This window comes from Mustela nivalis, assembly GCF_964662115.1.
Source record: "Mustela nivalis genome assembly, chromosome: X".
Lineage (NCBI taxonomy): Eukaryota > Metazoa > Chordata > Mammalia > Carnivora > Mustelidae > Mustela > Mustela nivalis.
In genome coordinates, this window is record NC_139040.1 from 102313073 (window position 1) to 102340869 (window position 27797).

Genomic DNA, 27797 nt, shown 5'->3' on the forward strand with positions numbered 1-27797 from the left:
GAAGGTGGCCTTGAGTCGAAGCAGTAATATAATAAAGGGGCTGACTGTCCCTTTCTGATGCCAAGATAGGGAAGGTATGTGAGGACAAGTTACTTCATTTTTAGGGAGAATATTTCATGAAAACTGAATATCCAAGTGTTTATGTAGAATATAATGTGGATTCAAAACAAACAAACAAAAAACCAAACACACTGGAAAGACTCCAGGTTATCATGGAAAGTACTGACTCAGAGGAGGAAGATGACATGGGGGAAATGCATGACTGGCCAAATTAGAGTGACAACAAGGTGAGTGCAATTTACACAACCCAGGAAGTACAGTCACAGATACCTGAAGAGTTAACAGCACCGTGTGTCATAATAGTGACTTATAGTGATTATGGTGATTTGTACACAAAATGGTAGATTTGTTAAAGATTAAATAACTAGGGGCACCTGGGTAGCTCAGTCAGTTAAGTGTTCAACTCTAGGTTTTGGCTCAGGTTGTGATCTTAGGATCATGAGATCAAGCCCTGTGTCAGGCTCCACACTCAGCGTGGGGTGTGCTTGAGATTCTCTGCCTCTCCCCATCTATCTGCCCCTCCCCCAGCTCACACATGCTCCCTCTCTCTGCTAAGATTTAAAGAAAAAATAAATAAATAAATAATTAATTAATTAGATTAACTAGTTTTATGTTTCGAAGAGAATTTTTGGTAACTACCAAGGCAAGTATGTTGTTGCTGAAGAGTTTCTTCTGTCTTTGGTTACACCAAGGAACTGGGGTTCTCATGTTGCTTACCTACTTATACATATCAGTTATAAGGGGGCAAAACCAACCCAGTATGTTATTTTTTATTTATGTATATATGTATGAATTTGAAGTATTAATGAACAGACCAAGTAATTTTAAGTTCCATAGAACTAATTTCTGTTTTCTGAAAGGAAATATAGAAAATTGTGAGGATTATCTGTGAACTGTTACAGATTTTTAGTCCTGGAACTTCCCTAACCAGCCCTGAGATCTTAAGGTAGCCACTCATTCTCATTATGTCATATCCTATATATGAGCCACTGGGCTATCTCACTTGTGGTCAGATTATTCCACCCAGGATTTCGTGTTTCGGTGGTAAGTGGTAAACGGGGACAAAGGAACTCTGCTCAAGGGGAGGAAAGCAAGATTTGGAGCCTCAATTCCCCCTGTGCACCTTTTGCAAGAATACCTTATCTTTCACTATTCAATACTTGTCTTTAACTACTGTGCTTTTGTGTAAATTGTTTCAAAAAGGGAGAAGAAAAGTTCAACTACATTTAAAAATGTCTCAGAAAATCACACACTCTACTTTTTTTTTTTTTTTTTTACTGATCACTCTATTTTTACCAGTTCCAGGATTCTATGTTTCTACTATTGACATATAGTCACACAAATACTGTTTTAATTCTAGTAGCCATTTCTTAAAATCCTTCTTTACTCTAGAGTGATGAAAAGGTTGGTAAAAATGATATTCAACAACTTAAGCACTGTCATTTATGGTGTTGATGCATAGGGGCTATGCCAAATGTTCTCAGTTATTTCCAAATCAGTGATTTTTCTTAAATTAAATTTAAAATTAAAGCTTGTTATAACTGACATTTTCTTGCATTTATATTTAATTTTTGTTACCGTCAAAAGACATACACTACATTTAAGAAAAATAAAAGTTACATATGCATAATTTCATCTATAATCTCTCTTTTTCCTTTTTTCCTTTGTTGGCAGACTCAAGCCCCAAGGTGGGGCTTGAACTCAAGGCCCAGAGATCAAGAGTTAGATGTGCCACCTACTGAGCCAGCTAGGGACCCCTCATCTATAACCTTAAAACATGAACATTATTTCTAGCAAAGCGCTAAATGTGGAAAGAACTATTTCCATTTTAATACACTTTAATTTGATTTTTAACATAATTATAATTTATATTTAAACATTAGTGTTGTTAACTACTTTTAAAAAATAATGGCAATTAAATGGCATAAAGATTTACAAATACATGGACAGAATTAGAGATCTGGAATTAAACCTAACTGTAATAAATCACTGCTTAATCTAATTCAGACTCCCCTTAGATTCTGGAGGCTTAAACAAAACATTTCTAACTCGTTAGAAATTTTATTTTGATGTCAAAAAACCTCTCCAATATAATTACAGCTCCAGGCTTTGAGAATCACTTCATTTAGGGAATTATCAGAGTAAATACTGTTGAAAAAAATCCTCTAAATAATTTTATATATTTTTTATCCTGGTAAAAAAGGAAGAAAAAAAAACTCCTAAAAAGGAATCCTTTCTCAATGTATGCTAACAAAAAATCAGTAGAGGCTGTTTTTACCCTAACTGAGCCCTTTACATGTTGAGACAAGAACCTGTGGTTTCCCTGATTTTTCACTGAATCCTTACCAACCATCACACATATAATCACAGAGGCTATGTATTTTCTCAACGGTTACAATTATAAATCAAAGATCATGAAGATATATCTTCTGAAGAGCAAATATGGACAAGTTCTTCATCAAACATATAAAATTATTCCCTCCCAACTAAATATGAGGAGGAATACATAAAACAGCCTGAAGAAAAGGAATAAACATGATCTGACTAAAGAGATAAAGTAACTTTTGTATGAAATAAGATTCTATCAGCCCACAGTGTCCTCAGAAAGAAACAAGGAGATTCTTTCTTTAGTTGAAGCTTTTATGAAACTAGTAGAAGGAACAATCTTTTTTTTTTTATTCTATTTATTTATTTGACACAGAGACAGCGCACAAGCAGGCAGAGAAGCAGGCAGAGAGAGGGGGAAGCAGGCTCCCTGCCGAGCAGAGAGCCCAATGAAGGGCTCAATCCCAGGACCCCGAGACTATGACCTGAGCCAAAGGCAAAGGCTTAACCCTTTGAGCCACTCAGGCGCCCCTAGAGGGAACAATATTAAATAAGCATAAGCTATTTAAAAGTATATGCTAGAAGATACTTCACAAGTGTAAATATGAAACAAACAGCTTGAAAAAACAAACTGAGGTCAATGGTCCTTGACAAGATACTTCTCAAAGAGGACACTTCATAAATATGGACATCTTTATAGAGATCTGTTATTGTCACAGGACTTCAAAATTCATTTTTTATTTTTTTCTGCAAATTAAAGAACCCGCCATTACACATTTAGCACCTCTTGCATATATAATAACCTTTACTGGGAATCAGGTTGCCCTGGTCAGGAACACCTTTATTTATTTTTATTTTTTATTTTTTAAAGATTTTATTTATTTATTTGACAGACAGAGATCACAAGTAGGCAGAGAGGCAGGCAGAGAGAGAGAGAGAGAGAGAGGGAAGCAGGCTTCCTGCGGAGCAGGGAGCCCGATGCGGGGCTCGATCCCAGGACCCTGAGATCATGACCCGAGCCGAAGGCAGCAGCCCAAACCACTGAGCCACCCAGGTGCCCCAGGAACACCTTTATTTTTATTGCCCTTTCTATATCCTTGTCTGAATAAAATCCATCTGGATGTGTAAACTGTTCCTTTAAGGAAAGCTGAGTACACTCAGAACACAAGCTTGCCCTTACGGTGTCAGTCCCCTTGCACATGAAATGGGTCTCAAGTGTCAGAAAATTTGCCCTTCAAAGTATCCTTCATTATCCAGCTCCCCAAACCCCATTCATCAAATGAATCAAGGAATCATCATTTCATTGCAGGTAATGGTTACTATTAAGCAAAAATTGTCCCTTTTAGTCTGCTAAACCTTCTTCTTTAGAAGAAGCAACATTTACTAAGACCATTTTTTTTTAAGTTTATTTATTTTTTTAATAATCTCTACACCTAAGGTGGGGCTTGAACTCAGAACCCTGTGATCAGGAGTCACATGCTTTTCCAACTAACCCAGCCAGGTGCCAAGGATGGCAAACATTTATTATAGGTGCAAAAATGAAGTATCAAAACATCATTCATTTTCTGCCCGCCTCCCTCCTTTTCTGTGTTTTTTACTTTTTTTTTCATTTAAATTCAATTACTTAACATATATTATTAGTTTCAGAGGTAGAGTTCAGGGATTCACCAGTCTTATGTAATACCCATTGCCCATTAGATCACATGTCCTCCTAAATGTCCATCACCAAGTTACCCCCTACCCCTACCCCTCTCCCCTCCAGCAACCCTGTTTACTTCCTATGATTAAGAGTCTCTTATGCTTTGTCTCCCTCTCTCTGATTACATCATATTTTGTTTATTCTTCTCTGCCCTTATGATTCTGTTTTGTTTCTTAAATTCCACATATGAGTGCAATCATATGATCATCATCTTTCTCTGACTGACTTATTTTGCTTAGGATAATAACCTCTAGTTCCATCCACACCATTGCAATGGCAAGATTTCTTTTTTTTTTTTTTTTTTTTGATGACTGGGTAGTATTCCATTGTATATATATACCACATCTTCTTTATCTGTTCATCTGTCATGGACATCTGGGCTCGTTTCAGAGTTTGGCTATTGTGGACATTGCTGGTATAAATTGCTAAGGCTTAATTATATCATAGTGATATTTTGTACATTTGGGGTTAGAAAAGACATAACTAAAACCCCTGTGAATTAACTCCACATATTTCGACCCCAAATCTGTCCTTACCTGTCTCAGCACAGTGTCATGTAGAGTACAATGAAAAGGCACCACCTTTTTGGGGAGATATGTAGGGAGCCTTTCATACATGTAGACACAAAGCATGAGCATCAGGACTGGATTAGGGTCACAGATATCCGTGGCCTAGTTTCAATGAAAAGAAATATAAATTAGAGGATATACAGATAAAATAAAGAGAGCTAAAGCATAGTACATCAATGGATGAATTACATTAAAGCCTTTTAAAATGTTACTAATTGGCAATGACACTGAATTATAAACACAGTAAACAGAATTATTGTGGGGAATCAGAAGAGCTTTACCTAAGTGTTAAAAGATGAATTAGATGTATTTTCAGTATAACAGTGACCTCACAGCCTCAAAGCCTCCGCAGAAGCTAATCAGAGGTCATAAAAATATTATGACCTAGAAATATTGACTAATGTGACTAAGACATCATCCCTGATTTAGAGTACCATAAACAGCAGTAAAAAAAAAAAAAAAAAAAAAAAACAGAGAAGTAAACAAACTACTGAGGTAAAAGGCAGCAAGAGTTTCAAACAAAAGCTCAAGGGGAGAAGGCAGCCTTGAGATGGTCTTGAAGAATGCTTGGATCTCAAATAGATTGTGTTTGGGGGTTAGAAAAGGAGAAAATGATCTATTCCATCAGACAGGCAAAGCACTACAGTGCAAGAATATAGGGAAATACAGTGTTTATTTGTTAAAGAAGTACAATTTGAATCCTGTGTAAGGTAAGAAGAGCAAGCACTGTGTGAAAAGACTAAGGAGCACCAGGGCCACACTGTGGAGGGTGTGGATGCCAGGGTAAGGACCTTAATTTCTTTTTTTTATTTTTTTTTAAGTTTTTATTTATTTATTTGACAGACAGAGATCACAAGTAGTCAGAGAGGCAGGCAGAGAGAGAGAGGAGGAAGCAGGCTCCCTGCTGAGCAGAGAGCTGGATGCGGGGCTCGATCCCAGGACCCTGAGATCATGACCTGAGCAGAAGGCAGAGGCTTAACCCACTGAGCCACCCAGGCACCCCAAGGACCTTAAATTCTGAACAAGGAATAACACAAAAGCAGATCAGGCAGGGGGATGGTTAGGGAGTACCTTTCCCAGAACAAAGTATAATAATCAGAAAATGTAGTCATACTGATAACCAAGATAAATTAGTGATGGTTGGTGGAAAAGATCTGAGATAAAAGCCAGAATTGCAAAGGAATAATAGCAGGGATAATCAACATAACCTGAACGTACACTGAAGACAAGAGGTAGAGTCAGGGGTAGGAGGAAGGATTCTTTGTATCAGCTCGTGTACTACCTGTGATATCCTAGAAAAATGTGAAGGTAATAGGGGAGAATTAATCTTAGCAAAGAAGTATTGAGAATGGTCTACAGCAAGGATTCAAAGATATAAAACACCACTGATAGATATGCAATTCTGTCATTGTCAACATACAAGGGAGCCCTCTATACTTGCATAAAATGAAGATCTACCTATGACTTAAAGGCTCACATTCAAGTTAGTAACCGAACCTGATCCAGGCCTGGCTTGAAAGTGCAAGAGTGCAGGAGCCAAGAAGACCTAATGCATTATGTGGAACTAACATGTTTGACTCTGAAGTTCAGCAGCGGTTACCAGCAAATAAAAACAGCTCCTTTGATCACCTGCTGGTTTACATTCCCAAATACAGTCTTTTTCTTCTTTGGAAGAAGAGAAGAGTTTGTTTTTTCTTGTTTTGCCAATATACAGTAAGAGTAACCAATAAAGGTATCTGGGAAGGAGATTTTTAGTAAAAAAAAATAGGGGAGCTGGCCTGACTTGGCAGGGTAGAAAGCTGCTAGTGAGTTCGATTTGTGGAAAACTGAGAAATACGTCAAGACTCCAAAGTTTCTCATCAGTATTCTGTGGCCATACATTGCTATGTGAAAGACAATGTCAGTCAACACACGAAGGAAAATTATTTAGGATAAGAACAAACTAAAAAGATGAATACAGGGGCGCCTGGGTGGCTCAGTGGGGTAAGCCACTGCCTTCGGCTCGGGTCATGATCTCAGGGTCCTGGGATCGAGCCCCACATCAGGCTTTCTGCTCAGCAGGGAGCCTGCTTCCCCCCTCTCTCTCTGCCTGCCTCTCTGCCTACTTGTGATCTCTCTCTCTGTCAAATAAAAAAATAAATAAATAAAACTTAAGAAAAAAAAAGATAAATACAGAACTTAATTCTCACAAAGTAAAGAATGTGGTACTACTGGGCCCTTTGGGATGAGCCTGAGTATGACTGTGATTAAATGAGGGCTGTGGGCCACCTAGGCAGCTGTCAGTTAGGTGTCCGTCTTCTGATTTTGGCTTAGGTCATGATCTCAGGGTTGTGAGATCGAGTCCCAAGTTGGGCTCTGCACTCAGCGGGGAGTCCGCTGCTGGAGATTCTTTTCCTCCCTCTGCCTCTGCCTCTCCCCCACTTCCACACACGTGTGTGCACACACTCTCTCTCATATAAATAAATCTTTTTTTTTTTTTTTTGAGAAGGTTGTCTAAGGTGATGGGAAATGTGTTTTTTGGGGGAAGGGATAGACTAGTGGCAGGACATCCTAGGCTCAAGTCTAAGTTCAATGAAAGACTTTTGAACACTTTTTTAGTGACTACAGCATAAAATGTATAAGTAACAATATAGAATTGTCCCAATACTCATCTTTGAAAAACATATAATAGGATGAAAATAAATAATTTGGAAATTTTAAAAAAACATGTTTATCTTAATGGGAAAAATACCTTTGATTAATGTATTAGACTAAAAAGAGAGAGAGAGAGAGAGAGAGAGAGAAAAGAGCACCCTTACCTTTCCTTACCAAAAATTTCAACGAAAATCACCTAAAAATTACACTTTCACCAATTCTTGGTTTAAAAATCTAAAAGTTAATATAGGTTTGTTTATTTTTATTATTGTTGTTTTACATTAAGTTTGTTTAAAACAAAACTTTCATGTGAAATATTTTTCAAAGATATAATCATTACTTTCTCTATATAGGTCTATCCTAGAGAACTTCAAGTGCATTGGTCCATTTTTCCCCACAAAGATAGTATTTTTAAACTAGTCTAATGAAAGACAAAAATAATAAACAAAAAAAGGTCACAATAGAGAAAAATGCTGGAGTAGAAATCTGGTAACCAAATTCACGTCCTGCTACTACACACTGCCATGATTGGATTTCCAAGGCCTCAGTTTTTTCATCAATAACAAGAAAAGGTGAAATAATATTGACTTTCATGAAGGATTTAATTTGCAATGACTTCAAGATATCACCAGCTTTCATACTAGACACCAAACATGACTAGCAGTACCGACCAACATACTGTAATTCCAGAGAACATTGCTGATTACATTCCCCAAAGCAATTTTCTCCTTTCTTCTCACCTAAGAATCCCAATTTTTGTGACTGTTTCATTACTTTTATCAAACACAGGTTTGGCTACAAGCATGGAATGTAATTATGGTCAATGACGACATGTAATGGGAAATATACTGTGAACCACTGGAAAAGATTTACCTTATGGAAAAAGAGAAGTGCAAGATGAGGTGCTATTCAACCAGCCTCAAGAGTAACTATATAAGGATGTTACATGAGAATTTCAGTAGAAACATTGTGGTTCTTAGTGCACATGCCTAATATAAAGCCAGCAGGCTGAGAAGGGCTGAGCAAAAATGAATCTTTAATAACTTTATTAAGCAACTGACTGACTATGCTTATAATCCTCTAATGCCTAACTTCATCTAAAGTAAAATACCGAATTTATTTATTTTGAAAGCACTTTCACTTGTGAATTCTTTTATTTGATACTAAAAGCACTAAAATTGATAAAAATAATCTTTTTTTCTTTTAGAGGGAGAGAGAGAAAGGAGGAGCAGGGGGGAGAAAGAGACTTTCAAGCAGGCTCCATGCCAAATGCTTGAGCCCAACTCAGGGCTGGATCCGTCAACCCTGAAATCAGGATGTGAGTCAGATGCTGAACAGACTGAGCCATGCAGGAGTCCCCCAAAAAAAGTTTTAAGAGAAAAGTCAGATTAGCTATTGACCCTTAGCTTCCATCACTACTCAGTGAATTGGGTGTAGTACAACCTCTACAAATGTCCTATTATTTTTATATACATTTCTTTACATGAAGGAATGAAAATACATGCTATACTGAGTCCAAATAATTCCCATATTTTTGGTTTAAAGTATGTCACAAAAGGGAGAATATGTAAACAACTGTTATATTCCAGGTGGCAAGATTCCACAACAGGACATAACATAGGCACAGAAACTTATCTAGCTAGTTCCACAGTTGCAAAGAAGAACATAATAAATAACAAACTTAAACATTAATAAATAAGTCTAGAGGTGAATTTCCTTGGTTTTAAATGTGAACCAGTGATAAGCATCAGCATTAATTCACTATAGCTAAGTTAATTTAATATTTTTGAACTTTGCCATTTAATGTTGTTGGTAAATCCAGGTTGATTTAAAAAATGGTAAGGAATTGGAACTGATTAGTAAAAGCTTGGTAATTATCAGTTAACTGTCAATTACTCCATTCATTGCATCTTAGATACTTTGTCTACATTTTTATGTATTAGATACTCACATTTTAAAATATTTTTTGCCTACACAACAAAATAAAAATTTTGAGTGAACATATCTGAGGAAATAAAAAAGCAAAGGAGAGAATAACAATGTATGATGATTTATATTTTCTAAACAAAAATGTTTTAAGTTTCTTATGAACTCTGACCAAATTCTCAGGGGCCACCTTGAACACCAAATGTCCCATGTAAATCTTCCTGGTTCCCTTACCAAAATGATTTCTGTCCCTTTTGATTCCCATAGCACACTGCTTCTATGTATACTAGGGCATTCACTATTAACGTTGCATCAGCTCTTTTTCTTATACTTGTCACTATTAATAATATCCTTGTAGGCATGACTGTGGTTTAATCATACCTGTACCCCTTACAGGGTCTATCCAGTATCTTTTGTGGAGGATATTCAATTTGTTGAATTGATGAGAATTGTAGTATTTTTATTCTTCCAAAACAAATATTTCATTGGAGTTTATCTTTAAAACTCTCTTATAAAAGAAATCTCTTTCCCAAATCCTAGAATATAGCTTCTCTTAACAACTATACCAATATAAAAGAATGTAAATGTCAGACCTGAAACAAAGTGACTTTAACATGCAAGTGACTTTCACACAAGGAAAAAGGAAGCCATTATGAAATGTCATTTTTCCAGCAGGTGTGAGGAACAACTTTATACCAAACGATGTGTGGGCAGTGGCATCGTCAATGTCTTTTGTGTCGTGGAACAGAACACTCAGAGTAAGTTGAAATGGTCTTTCTCCTGTGTCCTTCTTTTGTGACTGTTCACAAGGTCTAGCAAACTTTAAACATCTCCTGAATCAACTTATTATTTTAAGTTTCCAGTCATATAACATGAGTAAATACTTTACTCCTTGACCAACTGAAATTATGTTTTGCTTGGGCTGTGCTCCCTGTCTCCAGTCCCGTTCCTGTGAATCTATTCCCACTATAGAGGTATGAACAAATACATTTAATCCCTTAATACCCACATGGCAAACTGCTGACGTTTTATGCTGATATGCAATACCCCTATATATACCTATATTGATTTTTCTAATCCCCAAATTCAATGAAGGCAACCTATTCACAGAACGTCTTTACTGTATATCATGCATTCCATTTGGCACTGCGTATATCATTCCCTCTGAGTGAACAACTTCCTCACTCAAAATTACCAATCCAAATCCAATCCACACTTCAAGACTCCAGATAAATCCTGCCTTCTCTACAGTGTTTGATGGATCAATCTACATCACATCCATCTCTTCCCTAATCTGAATCCTAAACTTTGTTCTTTGCATAAACTGACAATTACATGAGTAGAATGTATATGCTTCAAAGGAAGAAATCATTTTTTAAAGACTTATTTGAGAGAGAGAGAGAGAGCACGCAACGAAGAGTGGGATGAGAGCAGGGAGGGACAAAGGAAGAGGGAGAAACTTAAGCAGACTCCATGCAGAGCACAGAGCCCCATGCATGGCTCAATCTTATGACAGGAATCACAACCAGAACCAAAACCCAGTGGGATGCTAAACCAACTGTCCCATCTAGGAACCCCAAGAAATCATTCATTATACAATTTCATTACTCTAACAAAGGGCTCTAAATATACTAAGCATATAATCTGATTATTGCTACTGAGGACTTAATGTAAAAGGCCAGATGGAATTATAATGTGGAGATCCAAATATAATAATGTATATTGCCGTTCTGATCTCTACATAAATATTTATTTTTTAAAAAATGAAAAATTGGGGCACCTGGGTAGCTCAGTGGGTTAAGCCTCTGCCTCCGGCTCAGGTCATGGTCTCAGGGTCCTGGGATCGAGCCCCACATCGGGCTCTCTGCTCAGCAGGGAGCCTGATTCCTCCTCTCTCTCTGCCTGCCTCTTTGCCTACTTGGGATCTCTGTCTGTCAAATAAATAAAATCTTTTTAAAAAGTGAAAAATTATCTTTTTAGCTACTAAATTTAAAAATGAAAATACAACCGTATTCAAACAACTCTGCTCATTTAATTCACTCTTAGAACTTGGGTAATACTACTAAATCACTAAAGCTTCATTTTTAGAGTTTAAGAAAACTGGACAATTCACTAGAACTACTTTCCTATCGTGCACAGTTGCATATATGTAATTATATATATTTAGAAATATCCATTAGATTTCTATGAAGTCATATTTCAAATTCAACATTTTAGCAATACCCTACAAAAAGACTGTCTCAATTTAGATTTAAAATGTATGAACAAAACAATATTAAAAGGAGGCAGCTAACATTTTTACAAAGAAGACATACAAATGGCCAACAGGTACATGAAAAGCTTTTAACATCACTGACCATGTGGGAAATGTAAATCAAAACCATAATGAAGTATTACCTCAGACCTGGTAAAATGACTATTATTAAAAAGAGGAGAAATAAAGTTTTGGCAAGAATGTAAAGAAAGGAGAAATTTTGTATGCTATTGCTGGAAAAGTACATTGTTATACCATTATGGAAAACAGTATGGGGGGTGTCCTCTAAAAATTAAAACTAGATGGGGCCCCTAGGTGTCTAAGTGGGTTAAAGTCTCTGCCTTTGGCTCAGGTCATAATTCCAGGGTCCTGGGATTGAGCCCCGCTTTGGGCTCTCTGTCTGCCTCTCTGCCTACTTGTGACTTCTGTCTGTCAAATAAATAAATAAATAAATATTTTTAAAAAATAATTAAAAAATTAAAACTAGAACCACCATATACTCCAGCGTCCCTACTTCTGGGTAAATAACCAGCAGATATATACAGGATACAAAACCATCCACAGAAATCAGTTGCTTTTCTATCTACCAATGATGTGACTAAAGAAAGAGAAATTAAAGAATCAATGCCAATTATAACTACACCAAAAACCATAAGATAGAGAAGGAGCAAAATGGCAGAGGAGTCAGGGACCTAAATTTCATTGGATTCTAGGAATTCAGCTTGAGAGTTATCAAACCATTCTGAACATCTACAAACTCAACAGGAGATTGAAGAAAAGAATAGCAACAATTCTATGAACAGAAAAGCAACCACATTCTCTAAGGTAGGACACACAGAGAAGTGAATCTGAGGTGCTATACAGGAAGATAGACCATTGGGTGTGGGGGGCATGCAGCTCCTGGCAAGCGGTAGAGGAGGGGAGGACAAAACTGGAACTTTTAGAAGTCTACTCCACTGAGGGAAGAAGCTCCAGAGGCTAAGCGGGGGATGGAGCCGTCAACAGGACAGTGTGGTATCGTGTCCCTCGGGGTCACAGAAAGCCTATGGGTACCTGAGTGTGACAGAGCTACCTAGTGTCAGAGGGGGGAAGCTGGCTGCAAAGACAGAAGGAAGGGGTGGGCTTTCACCTCCAGGTTGCCATAATCTATGATCCCTGGCACAGTCACACCACTGCTCCTCAAGCAGGGACCCAACAAGTGGCAGATCTGGGGAGACCCTCCCCTCTCCTCCACCGGGAGGAGTGACGCGGGAGCACACAGCAGGAATCTGCTGGGTTTGGAGACTCCAAATGGGGCTGTGTGCCAGAGATAGAAATGCTCACTCACAATCCGGGTGAGCACAGAGCAAGGCCAGAGACCAGGGAGAGAGAAGGGATAGACTGCTTTTCTCTGAGGGCACACTGAGAAGTGGGGCCCCGAACTCTCAGCATCTCCAGGGCTGGAGATTGGGAGGCTGATATCTTCATTTCTGTCTTCCAAAGCTATATGGAAAGTGTTCAAGGAAAAAAAGCTGCCAAGAACAAAACTGAAGAGATTACTTAGCCTGGCCCCTGCCAAGGGTGGAGGAATTCCATCTCCGGCAAAGACATTTGAGAAGGCACCCCCTTCAACAGGCACCCCCCCAAGAAGGTCAGCAAAAACATCCAGCCAAGATCAACTTCACCAAACACTGAGAACTACAAAACTCCAGAGCTAGGAAAATACACCACACAGAATTCATGGCTCTTGTCCCATGATTCTTTAGTCACTGAAAGATAACATTTTTAAATTCAATTTCTTGTCTTGATTTTTTTTTTGGAATTCTTCATCTTTCCTATTTTACCAATTTTAACTATTTTATCATATCAAAACATATTTAAAAGTCCTTTTTAATTTTCACCATTAGAGTCATATTCCATCCCTTCACTGTATGTAATCTTGTTTTTTGTATACATATAAGTTTTTCTTCCTTTAAAATATTGGGATACAGTTTCTTCTTCTTTTTTTAAATATTTTATTTATTTATTTGACAGACAGAGATCACAAGTAGGTGGAGAGGCAGGCAGAGAGAGAGGAGGAAGCAGGCTCCCTGCTGAGCAGAGAGCCCAACGCAGGGTTCGATCCCAGGATCCTGGAATCGTGACCCGAGCCGAAGGCAGAGGCTTTAACCCACTGAGCCACCCAGGCGCCCCAGGATACAGTTTCTTCTAACAGACCAAAAAATACCCTAAATCTAGCATATGGATTTGTCCTAGTCTCCAGCCTGATCACAATCTCTTTTTTTTCTATTTTTCTTCTTTCAACCAACTGCTTAGCAATTCCTTTAAAAAAAATTCTTTATTAATTTTCATCTTTAAAGTCATAGTCCATTCTTCATCATGTTTATCCTTATATTTGTGTATATTTATAATTTATTCTTTCTTTAAAATTTTGGGAGGCAGTTTTTTAGCAGACAAAAAGACAGCCAAAATCTAGTGTGTGGCTCTATTCTATTCACCAGTCGAATTATACAGACATACAGATACATAGACACACACACACACACACACACACATATATACACACACACACATATACATATATACATATATACATATAAGTGTGAGTGTGTGTGTGTGTGTGTGTGTGTGAGTGTGTGTATTTTTTCCCCTCCTTTCTTCTCCCCCAGGTTCAGGTCTCTCCTGATTTGGTTAGTATCTACTTTTCTGGAGTCATTGCTACCTATTTAGCATTTTGCTCTCTCATTCTTCAGTTCTTCTCTGGATAAAATGACAAGACAGAACACCTTACCTGAAAAAAAAAAAAAAAAAGAACAAGAGGCAGAACCAACAGCTAGGGACCTAATCAATATGGACATTAGTAAGAAGCCAGAAATAGAGTTACAATGACAGCTATAAACATGCTACATGGGTTTGAAAAAAGCATAGAAGATACTAGAGAATCCCTTTCTGGAGAAATAAAATCCCTTTCTGGAGAAACAAAAGAACTATAATCTCACCAAGTTGAAATTTTAAAAAGCTATTAATGAGGTACAATAAAAAATGGAGGCTCTTACTGCTAGGAAAAATGAGGAAGAAGAGAGAATTTGTGATATAGAAGACAAAATGATAAAAGACAGAGAAGCTAAGAAAAAGAGAGATAACTACTGAACCAGGAGAGAAGAATCTGAGAGAGAAGTGATACCATAAGATGAAACAATATTAGAATAATTGGGATCCCCCAAAAGAAGAAAAGGAGAGGGGTTCATAAGGTATACTAGAGCATATTATAGCAGAGAACTTCCCTAATTTGTGGATGAAAACAACCATCAATATCTGGGAGGCACAGAGAACCCCCCTCAAAATAAATAAAATAGGTCAACACCCCGTCATTTAATAGTAAAACTTACAAGTCTCAAAAACAAAGACAAAATCCTGAAAGCAGTCTGGGACAAGATATCTATAACCTACAATGGTAGAAATATTCAATTAGAAGCAGACCTATCCACAGAGACCTGGCAGGGGAGAAAGGATTGGCATGATATATTAAGAGCACTAAAGGAGAAAAATATGCATCTAAGGATACTATATCTACCTAGGCTGTCACTGAAAATAAAGGAGATAAAAAGCTTCCAGGACAAACAAAAACTAAAGGAATTTGCAAACACCAAACCAACCCTATAGGAAATACTGAAAGGGCTCCTGCAAGCAAAGAGAGAGCCTAAAAGTAACAGACTAGAAAGAAACAGGGACCATGTACAGTAACAGTCACCTTACAACCAATGAAATAGCACTAAATTTGTATTTTTCAATAGTTACCCCAAATGTAAGCAGGCTAAATGCCCCAATCAAAAAACACAGAGTATCAGAATGGATTAAAAAAACAGGAACCATCGATATTCTGTCTGAAACAGACTATTTTAAACTTCAGGTTGAAAGTGAAGGGGTGGAAAACAATTTACCATGCTAATGGACATCCAAAGAAAGCTGAGGTGACAATACTTATATCAGATAATTTAGATTTTAAGCTAAAGACTATAATAAGAAATAAGGAAGGACACTAGATCATACTCAAATGGTCTGTCCAACAAGAAGATCTAACAATTTTAAATATATATGACTCTAACATGGGAGCAGCCAATAATATAAACCAATACATAACAAAATCAAAGAAACACAATGAGAATAACATAATAATAGGAGGGGACTTTAATACCGCCCCTCACTGAAATAGACAGATCAGCTAAGTAAAAGATCAACATGGGAAGAGAGGCTATAAATGACACACTGGACCAGATAGACATCACAGATATATTCAACACAAAGCAACAGAATACACATTCTTCTCTAGAGCACATGGAATATTCTATAGGATAGATCACATTGTAGGTCACAAATCAGGGCTCAACTAGTATGAAAAGACTGGGATCATTCCTTGCATATTTTCAGACCACAATCCTTTGACACTGGAACTCAACCACAAGAGGAAAGTTAGAAAGAACTCAAATACATGTAGGCTAATGAGCATCCTACTAAAGAATAAATGGGTCAACCAGGAAATTAAAGAATTGAAAAAATTGATGGAAACAAATGAAAATGAAAACACAACTGTTGAAAATCATTGGAATGCAGCAAAGGTGGTCCTGAGAGTAAAATACATGGCTAAAGAAGCCTTTCTCAAGAAACAAGAAAGGTCTCAAATACACAACCTAACCCTACCCCTAAAGGAGCTGGAGAAAGAACAGCAAAGAAAGCCTAAACCCACCAGGAGAAGAGAGATCGTAAAGATCAGAGCAGAAATCAATGAAATAGAAACCAAAAGAATAGTAGAACAGATCAATGAAACTAGGAGCTGGTTCCTTGAAAGAATTAGTAAGATTAATAAACCCCTGGCCAGACTTATCAAAAAGAAAAGAGAAAGGACCCAAATTAATAAAATCATGAATGAAAGAGGAGAGATCACAACCAACACCAAAGAAAAACAATTGGAAGAACAGATATGGGGTGCCTGGGTGGCTCAGTGGGTTGGGCCTCTTCCTTCAGCTCGGGTCATTACCTCAGAGTCCCGAGTTGGGCTCTCTGCTCAGCAGGGAGCCTGTATCCCCCCCACCGCTTGTGTCTCTGTCTACTTATGATCTCCCTCTCTCTGCCAAATAAATAAATAAAATCTTAAAAAAAATAACATATTATGAGCAAGTATACATCAGCAAATTTGAAAATCTGGAAGAAATGGATGTGTTTCTAGAGACATATAAACTACCAAAACTGAACCGGGAAGGAATAGAAAACCTGAACAGACCCATAACCCGTAAGGAAATTGAAGCAGTCATCAAAAATCTCCCAACAAACAAGAGCTGAGGGCCAGATGGCTTCCAGGGAAGTTCTACCAAACATTAGATGAAGTATTAATACCTATTCTCCAAAGTATTCCAAAACATAGAAATGGAAGGAAAAGTTCCAAACTCATTTTATAGGCCAACATTACCTTGATCCTAAAACCAAAGACCTCATCAAACAAGAGAATTACAGAGCAATATCTTTAATGAACATGGATGCAAAAATTCTCACCAAAATACTAGCCAATAAGATACAACAATACATTAAAAGGATTATTCATCACGACCAAGTGGGATTTATTCCTAGGCTGAAAGGTTGGTTCAACATCTGTAAATCAATCAGTGTGATATAATACATTAATAAAAGAAAGAACAAAAACCTTATGATACTCTCAATACATGCTGAAAAACCATTTGACAAAGTACAGCATCCTCTCTTGATCAAAATTCTTCAAAGTGTAGGGATAGAGAGTACATACCTCAGAATCAAAAAAAAAAAAAAACTATGAAAAACCCACAGCAAATATCATTCTCACTGGGCAAAAACTGTGAGTTTTGCTCCTAAGGTCAGGAACACAGCAGGGCTGTTCACTATTACCACTGCTATTCAACATAGTACTATAAGTCCTAGCCTCGGCAATCAGACAACAAAAAGAAATAAAAGGCATTCAAATCAACATAGAAGAAGTCAAACTCTCACCCCTTGCAGATGATATGATACTTTATGTGGGAAACCAAAAGACTCTACTCCAAAACTGCTAGAACTCATACAAAAATTCAGTAAACTGTCAGGATATAAAATCAAAGCACAGACATCAGTTGCATTTCTATGTACCAACAGCAAGACAGAAGAAAGAGAAATTAAGTAGTCAATCCCATTCATAATTGCACCCAAAACCATAAGATATCTACAAAGAAATCTATTAAAGATTCTGAGTAAAGAGGCAAAGAATCTTTACTCAGAAAACTATGAAGTATTCATGAAAGAAATTGAGGAAAACATACTCATTGGATTAGAAGAACAAATATTGTGAAAATGTCTATGCTACTTAATATGGAAGCAGAAAAGACCCTGAATCACCAGGGGAACATTGAAAAAGAAAACCAAAGTCAGCAGCATCAGAATTCCAGACTTTAAGCTCTATTACAAAGCTTTCATCACCAAGACAGTATGGTACTGGCACAAAAAAGGAATTCAGCAAATTCCTATCTATGTTCCACATAAATCAGTGGCATAGAGAGCCCAGAAATGAACCCTCAACTCTATGGTCAAATCACCTTCAACAAAGCAGGAAAGAATGTTCAATGGAAAAAAGACTGTCTCTTCAATAAATGGTGGTGGGAAAATTGGACAGCCACATGCGGAAGAATGAACTGGGTAATTTTCTTATACTGCACACAAAAACAGACTCAAAATGGATGAAAGACCTCAAGGTGAGACAGGAATCAATCCAAATCCTTGAGAACACAGGCAGCAATCTCTTCCACCTCAGCCACAGCAAATTCTTCCTAGAAACATCACCAAAGGCAAGGGAAACAAGGGCAAAAATAAACTATTGGGACTTCATCCAAATAAAAAGGTTTTGCACAACAAAGGAAACAATCAACAAAACCAAAAGACAAACAACAGAATGGGAGAAGATATTTGCAAATGACATATCAGATAAAGGACTAGTATCTAAAATCTATAAAGAACATATCAAACTCAATACCCAAAGAACAAATAATCCAATCAATAAATGGGCAGAAGACAAGAACAGATATTTCTGCAAAGACATCCAAATGGCCAACAGACACATGATAAAGTGCACAACATCACTTGTCATCAGGGAAATACAAATCAAAACCACAATGAGATACCACCTCACACCAGTCAGAATGGATAAAATTAACCAGTCTGGAAATGACAGACGTTGGCAAGGATGCGGAGAAAGGGGAACCATCCTACACTGCTGGTGGGAATGCAAGCTGATGCAGCCACTCTGGAAAACAGCAAGGAGGTTCCTCAAAAAAGATGGAAATAGAGCTACCCTACAAACCAGCAATCATAGTACTGAGTATTTACCCTAAAGATACAAATGTAATGATCTGAAGGGGCAGGTGCACCTGAATGTTTATAGCAGCAATGTCCACAACAGCCAAACTATGGAAAGAGCCTAGATGTCCTCTGACAGATGAATGGATAAAGAAAATGTGGTACACACACACACACACACACACACACACAGGAATAGTATGTAGCCATCAAAAAAAAACAACAACAACAAAATCTTGTCACTGGCAACAACATGGATGGAACTAGAGGGTATTATGCTAAGTGAAATAAATCAATCAGAAAAAGACAATTATCATATGATCTCTCTGATATGAAGAATTTGAGAGGCAGTGAGGGGGATCACAGGGGAAAGGGAGAGAAAAATGACACAAGATGGGACCGGAGAGAGAAAAACTGTAAGAGATTCTTAATCTCAGGAAACAAACTGAGGGCTGCTGGAGGGGAGGGGGTAAGAGGAATGGGGTGGCTGAGTGATGGACACTGGGGAAGGTATATGCTATGGAGAGTGCTGTAAATTGTGTAATGCTGATGTTTCACAGACCTGTACCACTGAAACAAATAATACACTATATGTTAATAAAAAAAATTTTAACAGACACATACACAGAAACAAATATAAGATAATTAAGAATAATCCTAACCAAAAAGGTAAGAGATCTGTACTCTAGAAACTACAGAACACTTATGAAAGAAATTGAGGAAAACACAAAGAGATGGAAAAACATTCCATGCTCAGGGATAGGAAGCATAAAGACTGTTAAAATGACTATGCTGCTCAGAGTAATCTACACATTCAATAGAATACCTATCAAAATGCCATAAGCATTTTTTTGACAAAACTGGAACAAATAATCCTAAAATGTGTATGGAACCAGAAAAGTCCCCTAATAATGAGGGGAATGTTGAAAAAGAAAGCCCAAGCTGGGGGCATCAAAATGCCTGACTTCAAGCTGTATTACAAAACTGCAATCATCAAGACAGCATGGTACTGGCACAAAAACAGACACCTAGATCAATGGACCAGAACAGAGAGTCCAGAAATGAATCCTCAACTCTATTGTCAACTGATCTTCTACAAAGCAAGAAAGAATATCCAATGGAAAAAAGATAGTCTCTTCAATAAATGAGGCTGGGAAAATTGAATAGCCACATGCAGAAGAATGAAGCTGGACCATACACAAAGATAAACTCAAAATGGATGAAAGTCCTAAATGCGAGACAGGAATCCATCAGAATTCTAAAGGAGAACACAGGTTAATAACCTCTTGGACCTCAGCCACAGCAACTTCAGGCAAGCTATATCTCTAAAAGCAAGGGAAACAAAAGCAAAAATGAACTTTTGGGACTTCATCAAGATAAAAAGCTTTTGCACAGCAAAGGAAAGAGTCAATAAAACCAAAAGGTAACCTACAGAATGGGAGAAGATAGTTGCAAATGACTTATCAGATAAAGGGCTGGTATCCAAGATCTATAAAGAACTTCTCAAACTCAACAACCAAGAAATAAATAATCTACTCAGGAAATGGATAGAAGACATGTGGAGACATTTCTCCAAAGACATACAAATCACCAACAGACACATTAAAAATGCTCCACATCACTTGCCATCAGGGAAATACAAATCAAAACCACAATGAGATACCACCTCAAATCAGTTAGAATGGCTAAAATTGACAAGACAGGGAACAACAAATGCTGGCAAAGATGTGGAGAAAGGGGAACCCTCTTACACTGTTGGTGGGAATAGAGATGGTACAGCCACTCTGGAAAATAGTATGAAGGTTCCCCAAGATGTTAAAAATAGAGCTACGCTATGACCCAGCAATTACATTACTGGGTATTAACCACAAAGATACAGATGCAGTGAAAAGAAAGGGCACCTGCACCCCAGTGTTCATAGCAACAATGTCCACAATAGCCAAACTGTGGAAGGATCTGAGATGTCCTTCAATAGACAAATGGAGAAAGAAGATGTGATTCACATGTATAATGGAATATTACTGAGCCATCAGAAGGGATTAATACCTACCATTTGCATAGACATGGATGGAACTGGAGGGTATTATGCTAAGTGAAATAAGTCAGAGGAAGACAATTATCATAGAATTTTATTCATATGTGGAATATAAGGAATAGAGCAGAGGACCATAGGGGAAGGGAGGGAAAACTGAATGGGAAGATACCAGAGAAGGAGACATACCATTTGAGATCTTTATCTCCAGGAAACAAACTGACGGTTGCAGAAGGGAGGTGACTAGGGGGATGGGATAATTGGGGATGGGTATTAAGGTCACATGACCTGATGAGTACTAGGTGTTATACACAACCAAGAAATCAATGAACACTACACCAAAAACTAACGGTGTACTATATGTTGGCTAACTGAATTTAAATAAAATAAAATTTAAAAAAAGAAAATGTGGTATATACTCACAATGGAATATTTAGTCATAAAAAAGAAAGGGGGGCACCTGGGTGGCTCAGTGGGTTAAAGCCTCTGCCTTTGGCTCAAGTCATGATCCTGGGGTTCTGGGATCGAGCCCCGCAACAGGCTCTCTGCTCAGCAGGGAGCCTTCCCACCCCACCCACCTGACCCACTTGTGATCTCTTTCTGTCAGATAAACAAATAAAATCTTAAAAAAAAAAGAAAAAAAAGAATTCTGTTACTTATGGTAACATGAAAGAATCCAGAGGACACTATGCTAAATAAAATAAACCAGACACAGTAAGGCAAGTATCTTATGATTTCAATTATACGTGGAATCTAAAAAAGTAAAACCCATGCAACCTGAGAGTAGAATGATAATTGCCATGGAAGAGGGATAGGGGAAATGAGGAGATGTTGGCTCGTAAATGTTCTCACCACACACACACACACACACACACACGCATAAAATGGCAACTATGTGAGGTAATGGATGTGCTATTTAACTTGATTCTGGTAATCATTTCACATTGTATACATATAATCATCATATTGTACACCTACGAAAATTACATTTTACAAACTAAATAGAATTTTTATTTGCCAATCATACCTAATGAAGCTAGAAAAAATATGAAAAGAAGAAATTAATATTTATGGAATATGTGATATATAGCCACCTACCTGTATGTCCATGTCAAAGCCAATTTCACGAAGTACATTCACAATAATCAGGCAATTGTGCAGATACTGTTCAGAACTTTTTGGTTGTGTGTACATTTTTTCAAAATGAGACTCAATCTTGAAAAGAAAACAATCAATCTTTTAGTAAAGGAATAAAAATTACTACTTTTTAACTGTTCTCTTTAGTTCAGCAAAGAATCATTTAAGTGTTAACATCTGTCAGTAGTAGATTATTACAATCAGAATACCAGAATAAACAAAAAGGGAATGCTGGTCATTCAGATTCAGATGTGATTTAAATTAAAACACTGAAAAGAATCTCTTTATAAAAAAAATACTTTGAATTTTAATTACTAAGTTCTTTCAAATAATAAAAGACCATTCCTTATAAAAAAGACTCTTACCAAAAACGGACAATAGGCTCCCAACTGGGTTGCAAAAACAAGGCCATCTAAAAGGTCTTTGTCAAAATTTACTATCCATCTCTCAGAGGGAATAACTCCTGTTCCAAAAAAGAGTAAGTATAACATTAGTTTTATTTTTCTAAAAATGTTACCTTATGGTATCTGTCTGAATGTATTCTGATATTGTCACTATGTAATACAGAAAGTATTTTAAACTGACAGACATTATAGAAAAGAAAATGCTTTTAAAATCATTCTTATTGTGGAGACATTTAGTGCCCAGTTCAAATGTGAAGGAAAACAGAACCTATGCCTGGCTTTATTCCCCTGGTTTTCAAGGACACTGATCTTTGATAGGCTTTCTTCCAAAGTGACATACAAAAAAACAAAGCAATGATCTATAATTTTCTATTCCTTGAAAGGAAAATGGATTGATGAATAATGGACGATGAGAAAAATGAAAAAAAAAAGAGAGAGAAAAAAAGGAAAAAGGATGTCTTATGGAATTTCAACTATAGTCAAAAAAGTTTTTTTACTTTCCTTGGAAAAGAAAAAACATATTATTTTGGAAATAAAAACAAAATTTAAACCTCCAAACAATCATAAGAGAATATTATGAAAACTATATGCCAAAAAATTGGGCTATCTAGAAGAAATGGATAAACTCCTAGAAACCTAGAAACCACTAAAACTGAATCAGGAAAAACAGAAAATCTGAACAGACTGATAACCCACAAAGAAACTGAATCACTAATCAGAAAATTCCCAATGAACAGAAGTCCAGGATCAGAGGGCTTCACGGGTGAATTCCACCAAACATTTAAAGAAGAGTTTAATACCTAGTCTTCCCAAACTATTCGAAGAAATAGAAAAGGAAGGAAAACTTCCAGATTTATTCTATGAGGCCAGCATTACCCTAATAGCAAACCAGAAAAAGACACCACTGAAAAAGGGAAATACAGGCCAATATCTCCAATATACACAGATGCAAAAATACTCAATAAAATAGTAGCAAACTAAAGATAACAGTACATTAAAGAAATCATTCATCACAATCCAGTGGGGTTTATTCCTGAGTTCCAAGGGTGGTTCAGTATTTTTTTTTTTTTAAAGATGTTATTTATTTATTTATTTGACAGAGAGAGAGAGAGAGGGAGATAGATCACAAGTAGGCAGAGGGGCAGACAGAGAGAGGGGGAAGCACTCTCCCTGCTGAGCAGAGAGCCCGATGTGGGGCTCAATCCCAGGACCTTGAGACCATGACCTGAGCCAAAGGCAGAGGCTTTGACCCACTGAACCACCCAGGTGCCCTATGGTTCAGTATTCTCAAATCAATCAATGTGACAGGTCACATCAATAAGTGAAAGGCTAAGAACCATATGATCCTTTCAATAGATGCAGAAAAAGCATCTGACAAAGTACAACATCCATTCATGATGAAAACCCTCAACAAGGTAGGTTTAGAGGAAACATACACCAACATAATAAAGGCCATCTATGAAAAACCTAGAGCTAACATGATCCTTAATGGGGAAAAAAGGAGAGCTTCTCCCCAAAGGTGAGGAATAAGACAATGATATCCACTCTCACCACTTCTACTTAACATAGTACTGGAAGTCCTAGCCGTAGCAATCAGACAACAAAAAGAAATAAAAAGGAATCAGTAAAAAAGAAGCAAAATTATCCTTACAGATGTCATGATACTATATATAGAAAACCCAAAAGACTCTACCAAAAAAACCTGCTAGAACTGATAAATGAATTTAGTAAATTTGTAGGATACATATTCAATCTAAAGAAATCTGTTGCATTTCTATAAACCAATAATGAAGTAGTAGAGAGAAAAATTAAGGCATCAGTCTGATTTATAATTGCACCAAAAATAAACTACCCAAGAATAAATGAGTCCAAAGAGGTAAAAGACTTCTCCTCTGAAAACTATAAAACACTGATGAAAGAAATCTAAGATGACACAAAGAAGTGGAAAGACATTCCATGCTCAAGGACTGGAAGAACAAATGTGGTTAAAATGTCTATACTAGCCAAAGCAACCTATACATTTAATGCAATCCGTATCAAAATACCAACAGCATTTTCCAGAGTAGAACAAGCAATCCTAAATAAAACCACAAAAGACCCAAATAGCTAAAGTAATCTTGAAAAAGAAAAGCAAACCTGAAGGCATCACAATTCTGAACTTCAAGTTATATTACAAAGTTGCAATTACCAACACAGTATGGTACCGGCACAAAGAGAGACACACAAATCAATGGAACAGAACAGAAAACCCAGAAATAAACCCGTAACTACTTGGTCAGTTAATCTTGGACAAAGAAGGAAATAACATCCAATTATGGTATTGGAAAACTGGTTAGCAACATGCAAAAGAAGGAAACTGGATGACTTTCTTACTCCATACATAAAAACAAATTCAAAATGGATTGAAGACCTACATGTGAAAACTGAAGCTACAAAAATCCTAGAAGAGGACGCAGGCAGTAACCTCTTTGACACTGACCACAGCAATTTCTTTCTAGATATGTCTCCTGAGGCAAAGGAAACAAAAGCCAAAATAAACTACTGGAACTACATCAAAATAAAAAGCTTCTGCACAACAAAGGAAACTATCAATAAAACCAAAAGCAACCTACTTCATGGAAGAAGATATTTTCAAATGACATATCTGATAAAAGGTTAGTATCCAAAATATACAAAGAACTTACAAAATTCAACACCCCAAAGGCAAATAATCCAATTGAAAAAATGGGCACAGGCATGAATAGATATTTATCCAAAGAAGACATATGGATGACCAACAGACACATTTAAAAGACGTTCATCATCATTCCCCATCAGGGAAATGCAAATCAAAACTACAATAATACATACCTGTCAGAATGGCTAAAATCACTAACACAAGAAACAGTTTTGGCCAATGATGTGGAAAAAAAGGAATGCTCTTGCACTGATGGTGGGAATGCAAACTGGTGCAGCCACTGTGGAAAACAGTAGAGTTTCCTCAAAAAGTTAAAAATAGAACTACCCTAAGATCCAGAATTTGCATTACTGGGCATTTACCCAAAGAATACAAAAGCACTAATCCAAAGGGACACGTGTACCCCCACATGTATAGCAGCAATACATGCAATAGGCAAAATAAGGAAGCAGCCCAAGTGTCCATCCATTGATGAATGGATACAGAAGATGTGGTATATATACACAATGGAATTTTATTCAGCCATGAAAAAAGAATGAAATTTTGTCATTTGCAACAGTGTGGATGGAGATGCAGAGTATGAGGCTGAACAAAATAGATCAGTCAGAGAGGGATGGGTACTTGCAATTTCACTAATATGTGGAATCTGAGAAATGAATGTGCAAAGGGGAAAATAAGAGACAAACCAATAGGCAGATTCTTGATCACAGAGAACAAACTGGTGGTTGTTGGCAGTGGGGGGGCAGGGGTTAAGGTAAATAGGTGATGGGGATTAAGGAGAGCACGTGTGATGCATACTTGGTAATGTATGGAAGTGCTGAATTGCTACACTGTATACCTGAAACTATAACACTGTATGTTAACTGGAATTAAAATAAAAACTTAAAAAGAAATCAAAACCAGAAAGAAAAAACAACAAAACTTTCCAAAAGAGCCTAAATTCTTAAAGGTCTGATATGATGTCTTATCTGAAAGCAAGGGTAAAATTGGTGATCTGCATAAATCCCCTCAAATGGCTCTCATTTTCTGTAAACAAGAAACTATGACAGGAGATGTTCATGATATGTATATTAACTTCACAAATCAAGACTGTTTCACATCTAGGGCGCCTGGGCGACTCGGTCAGTTAAGCATGCAACTCTTGATTTTGCCTCAGATCATGATCTCAGGCTGTGAGATTCAGCCCCATGTTGGGCTCCACGCTGGGTGTGGCCTGCTTGAGAGATTCTCTCTCTCTCCCTGTGCCCCTATTCCTACCCTTCACCCCCTGCTCACATGTGCTCACGGGCACACTCTCTCCTCCATGCTCTCTCTAAAAATAAAAAATAAAAAAGATTGCTTTACATCTGGTACTGGAAGACTAATTTCTCTGGAATCACAGACATCCTAGATACTTCACAAAAACAGTACCTGGTATTTATTCATCTGAGATGCTACAACATTGAAAATTCTATAGAATCTCTACAGCCTAATATTGCAAAATCAGCCTATCAAACAAAGATCCCTAGAAATTTTCAACTAATACACAGCAAACAACATTTTGGACTGTATATTTCGAAGTACTTTTTGCTGGTAAAAACCTGTAAATAACTATATCTGATATATGATGTGATACAATCAAAGTAATGAGTTCAAAATGCACATTTCTGGTGGGCTGGATGTTTATAACCTAAATGTGCTTCTCTTAATGTATATGTACCACCTCTGGCTTTTAATAAAAGCAAAGGTCTCAGTTTTGTAGACAATAAGAACTGTAAGCAATTCTAACTTTAATCTAAAAAAGGCAATTTACTAGGCTTTCATGTTGATAGTGAATCAGACAGTATTTGTCTGACTATGATCTCTAAACATCCCAATGTCATCTTGTATCATTAAAGAGACAGAAATTCCCCTAAACGTGTTTATCATCTTGTAGAGGATCACATCCACAACAGGAAAACAACTAATGAAAAACCTCCTAACTAGAAGCTGATAGATAGATAACAATATAACAGTAAGTCTTATGCGTTTACTTCCAACTCCACCAACTGCAATCCAGCACCACAGGACATATTATGACCTACCCACTTTCCTTATTTCTAACTTAGCTCTTCAGTACAGAAAAAAACTGGTTCTCATTACCTACAACATATTTACTTATTTGTTCAACCTTAGTATACATCTAAAGCGATTTCATTATTGCAAACCCATACCCCGGCAAGAAACTAGAGTAACTAGAGTAACATGTGCATGCACCAATCCTTTTGTCTTTAGGTCTACCGTATGCAGTCATGATTGTTTTTACAAGATAATTTAGGTAGCACCCTTCCTGTCCATTATATTCAGTGAGATTGTTAAACACCGGCAATGCAGTTAGATTCATTTGTCACAGCCCACATTCCATCCTGAATTACTTCCATGTCTTAGCTGATTAAAAAAAAGATATGCACTAACACTCATTCTGTGTTGTATGCTTCCAGGACTTTGAGAGGTACATTTTCATGTATTTATCACACTTCCTTCCAGAGAAGTTTCATCACCCCCCAAATTCCCATTTGTATTGTAGAGTCAACAAAAAAAAAAAAAAAAAAAAAAAAAAAAGAGGATTTTTTACTAGGGTTATATTGAATCTATACATCAATTTGGCAATATTGACAATAAAATATCTTACTCTTATGTCTTCCACTTCTACGTGCATGGTATATTTCTCTATTTACTTGGTTCTCTTTGATTTCTTTCTTCAGTGTTTCATAATGTTCAGTATGTATATCC

General features: G+C 37.0%; 1 protein-coding gene across 1 annotated transcript in view; it reads right to left on the bottom strand.

Moving 5' to 3' along the window:
• The window catches only part of CFAP47 (cilia and flagella associated protein 47), a 525406-nt gene that overhangs the window by 275467 nt on the left and 222142 nt on the right, over positions 1–27797 (bottom strand). The window contains exons 34-36 of the mRNA XM_082717915.1: positions 22331–22428; positions 21927–22043; positions 4621–4755 (exon numbers count right to left, since the gene is read on the bottom strand). Of these exons, the coding sequence (XP_082574041.1) occupies positions 4621–4755; positions 21927–22043; positions 22331–22428 (350 nt within the window). The remainder of the gene's footprint in view (positions 1–4620; positions 4756–21926; positions 22044–22330; positions 22429–27797) is intronic.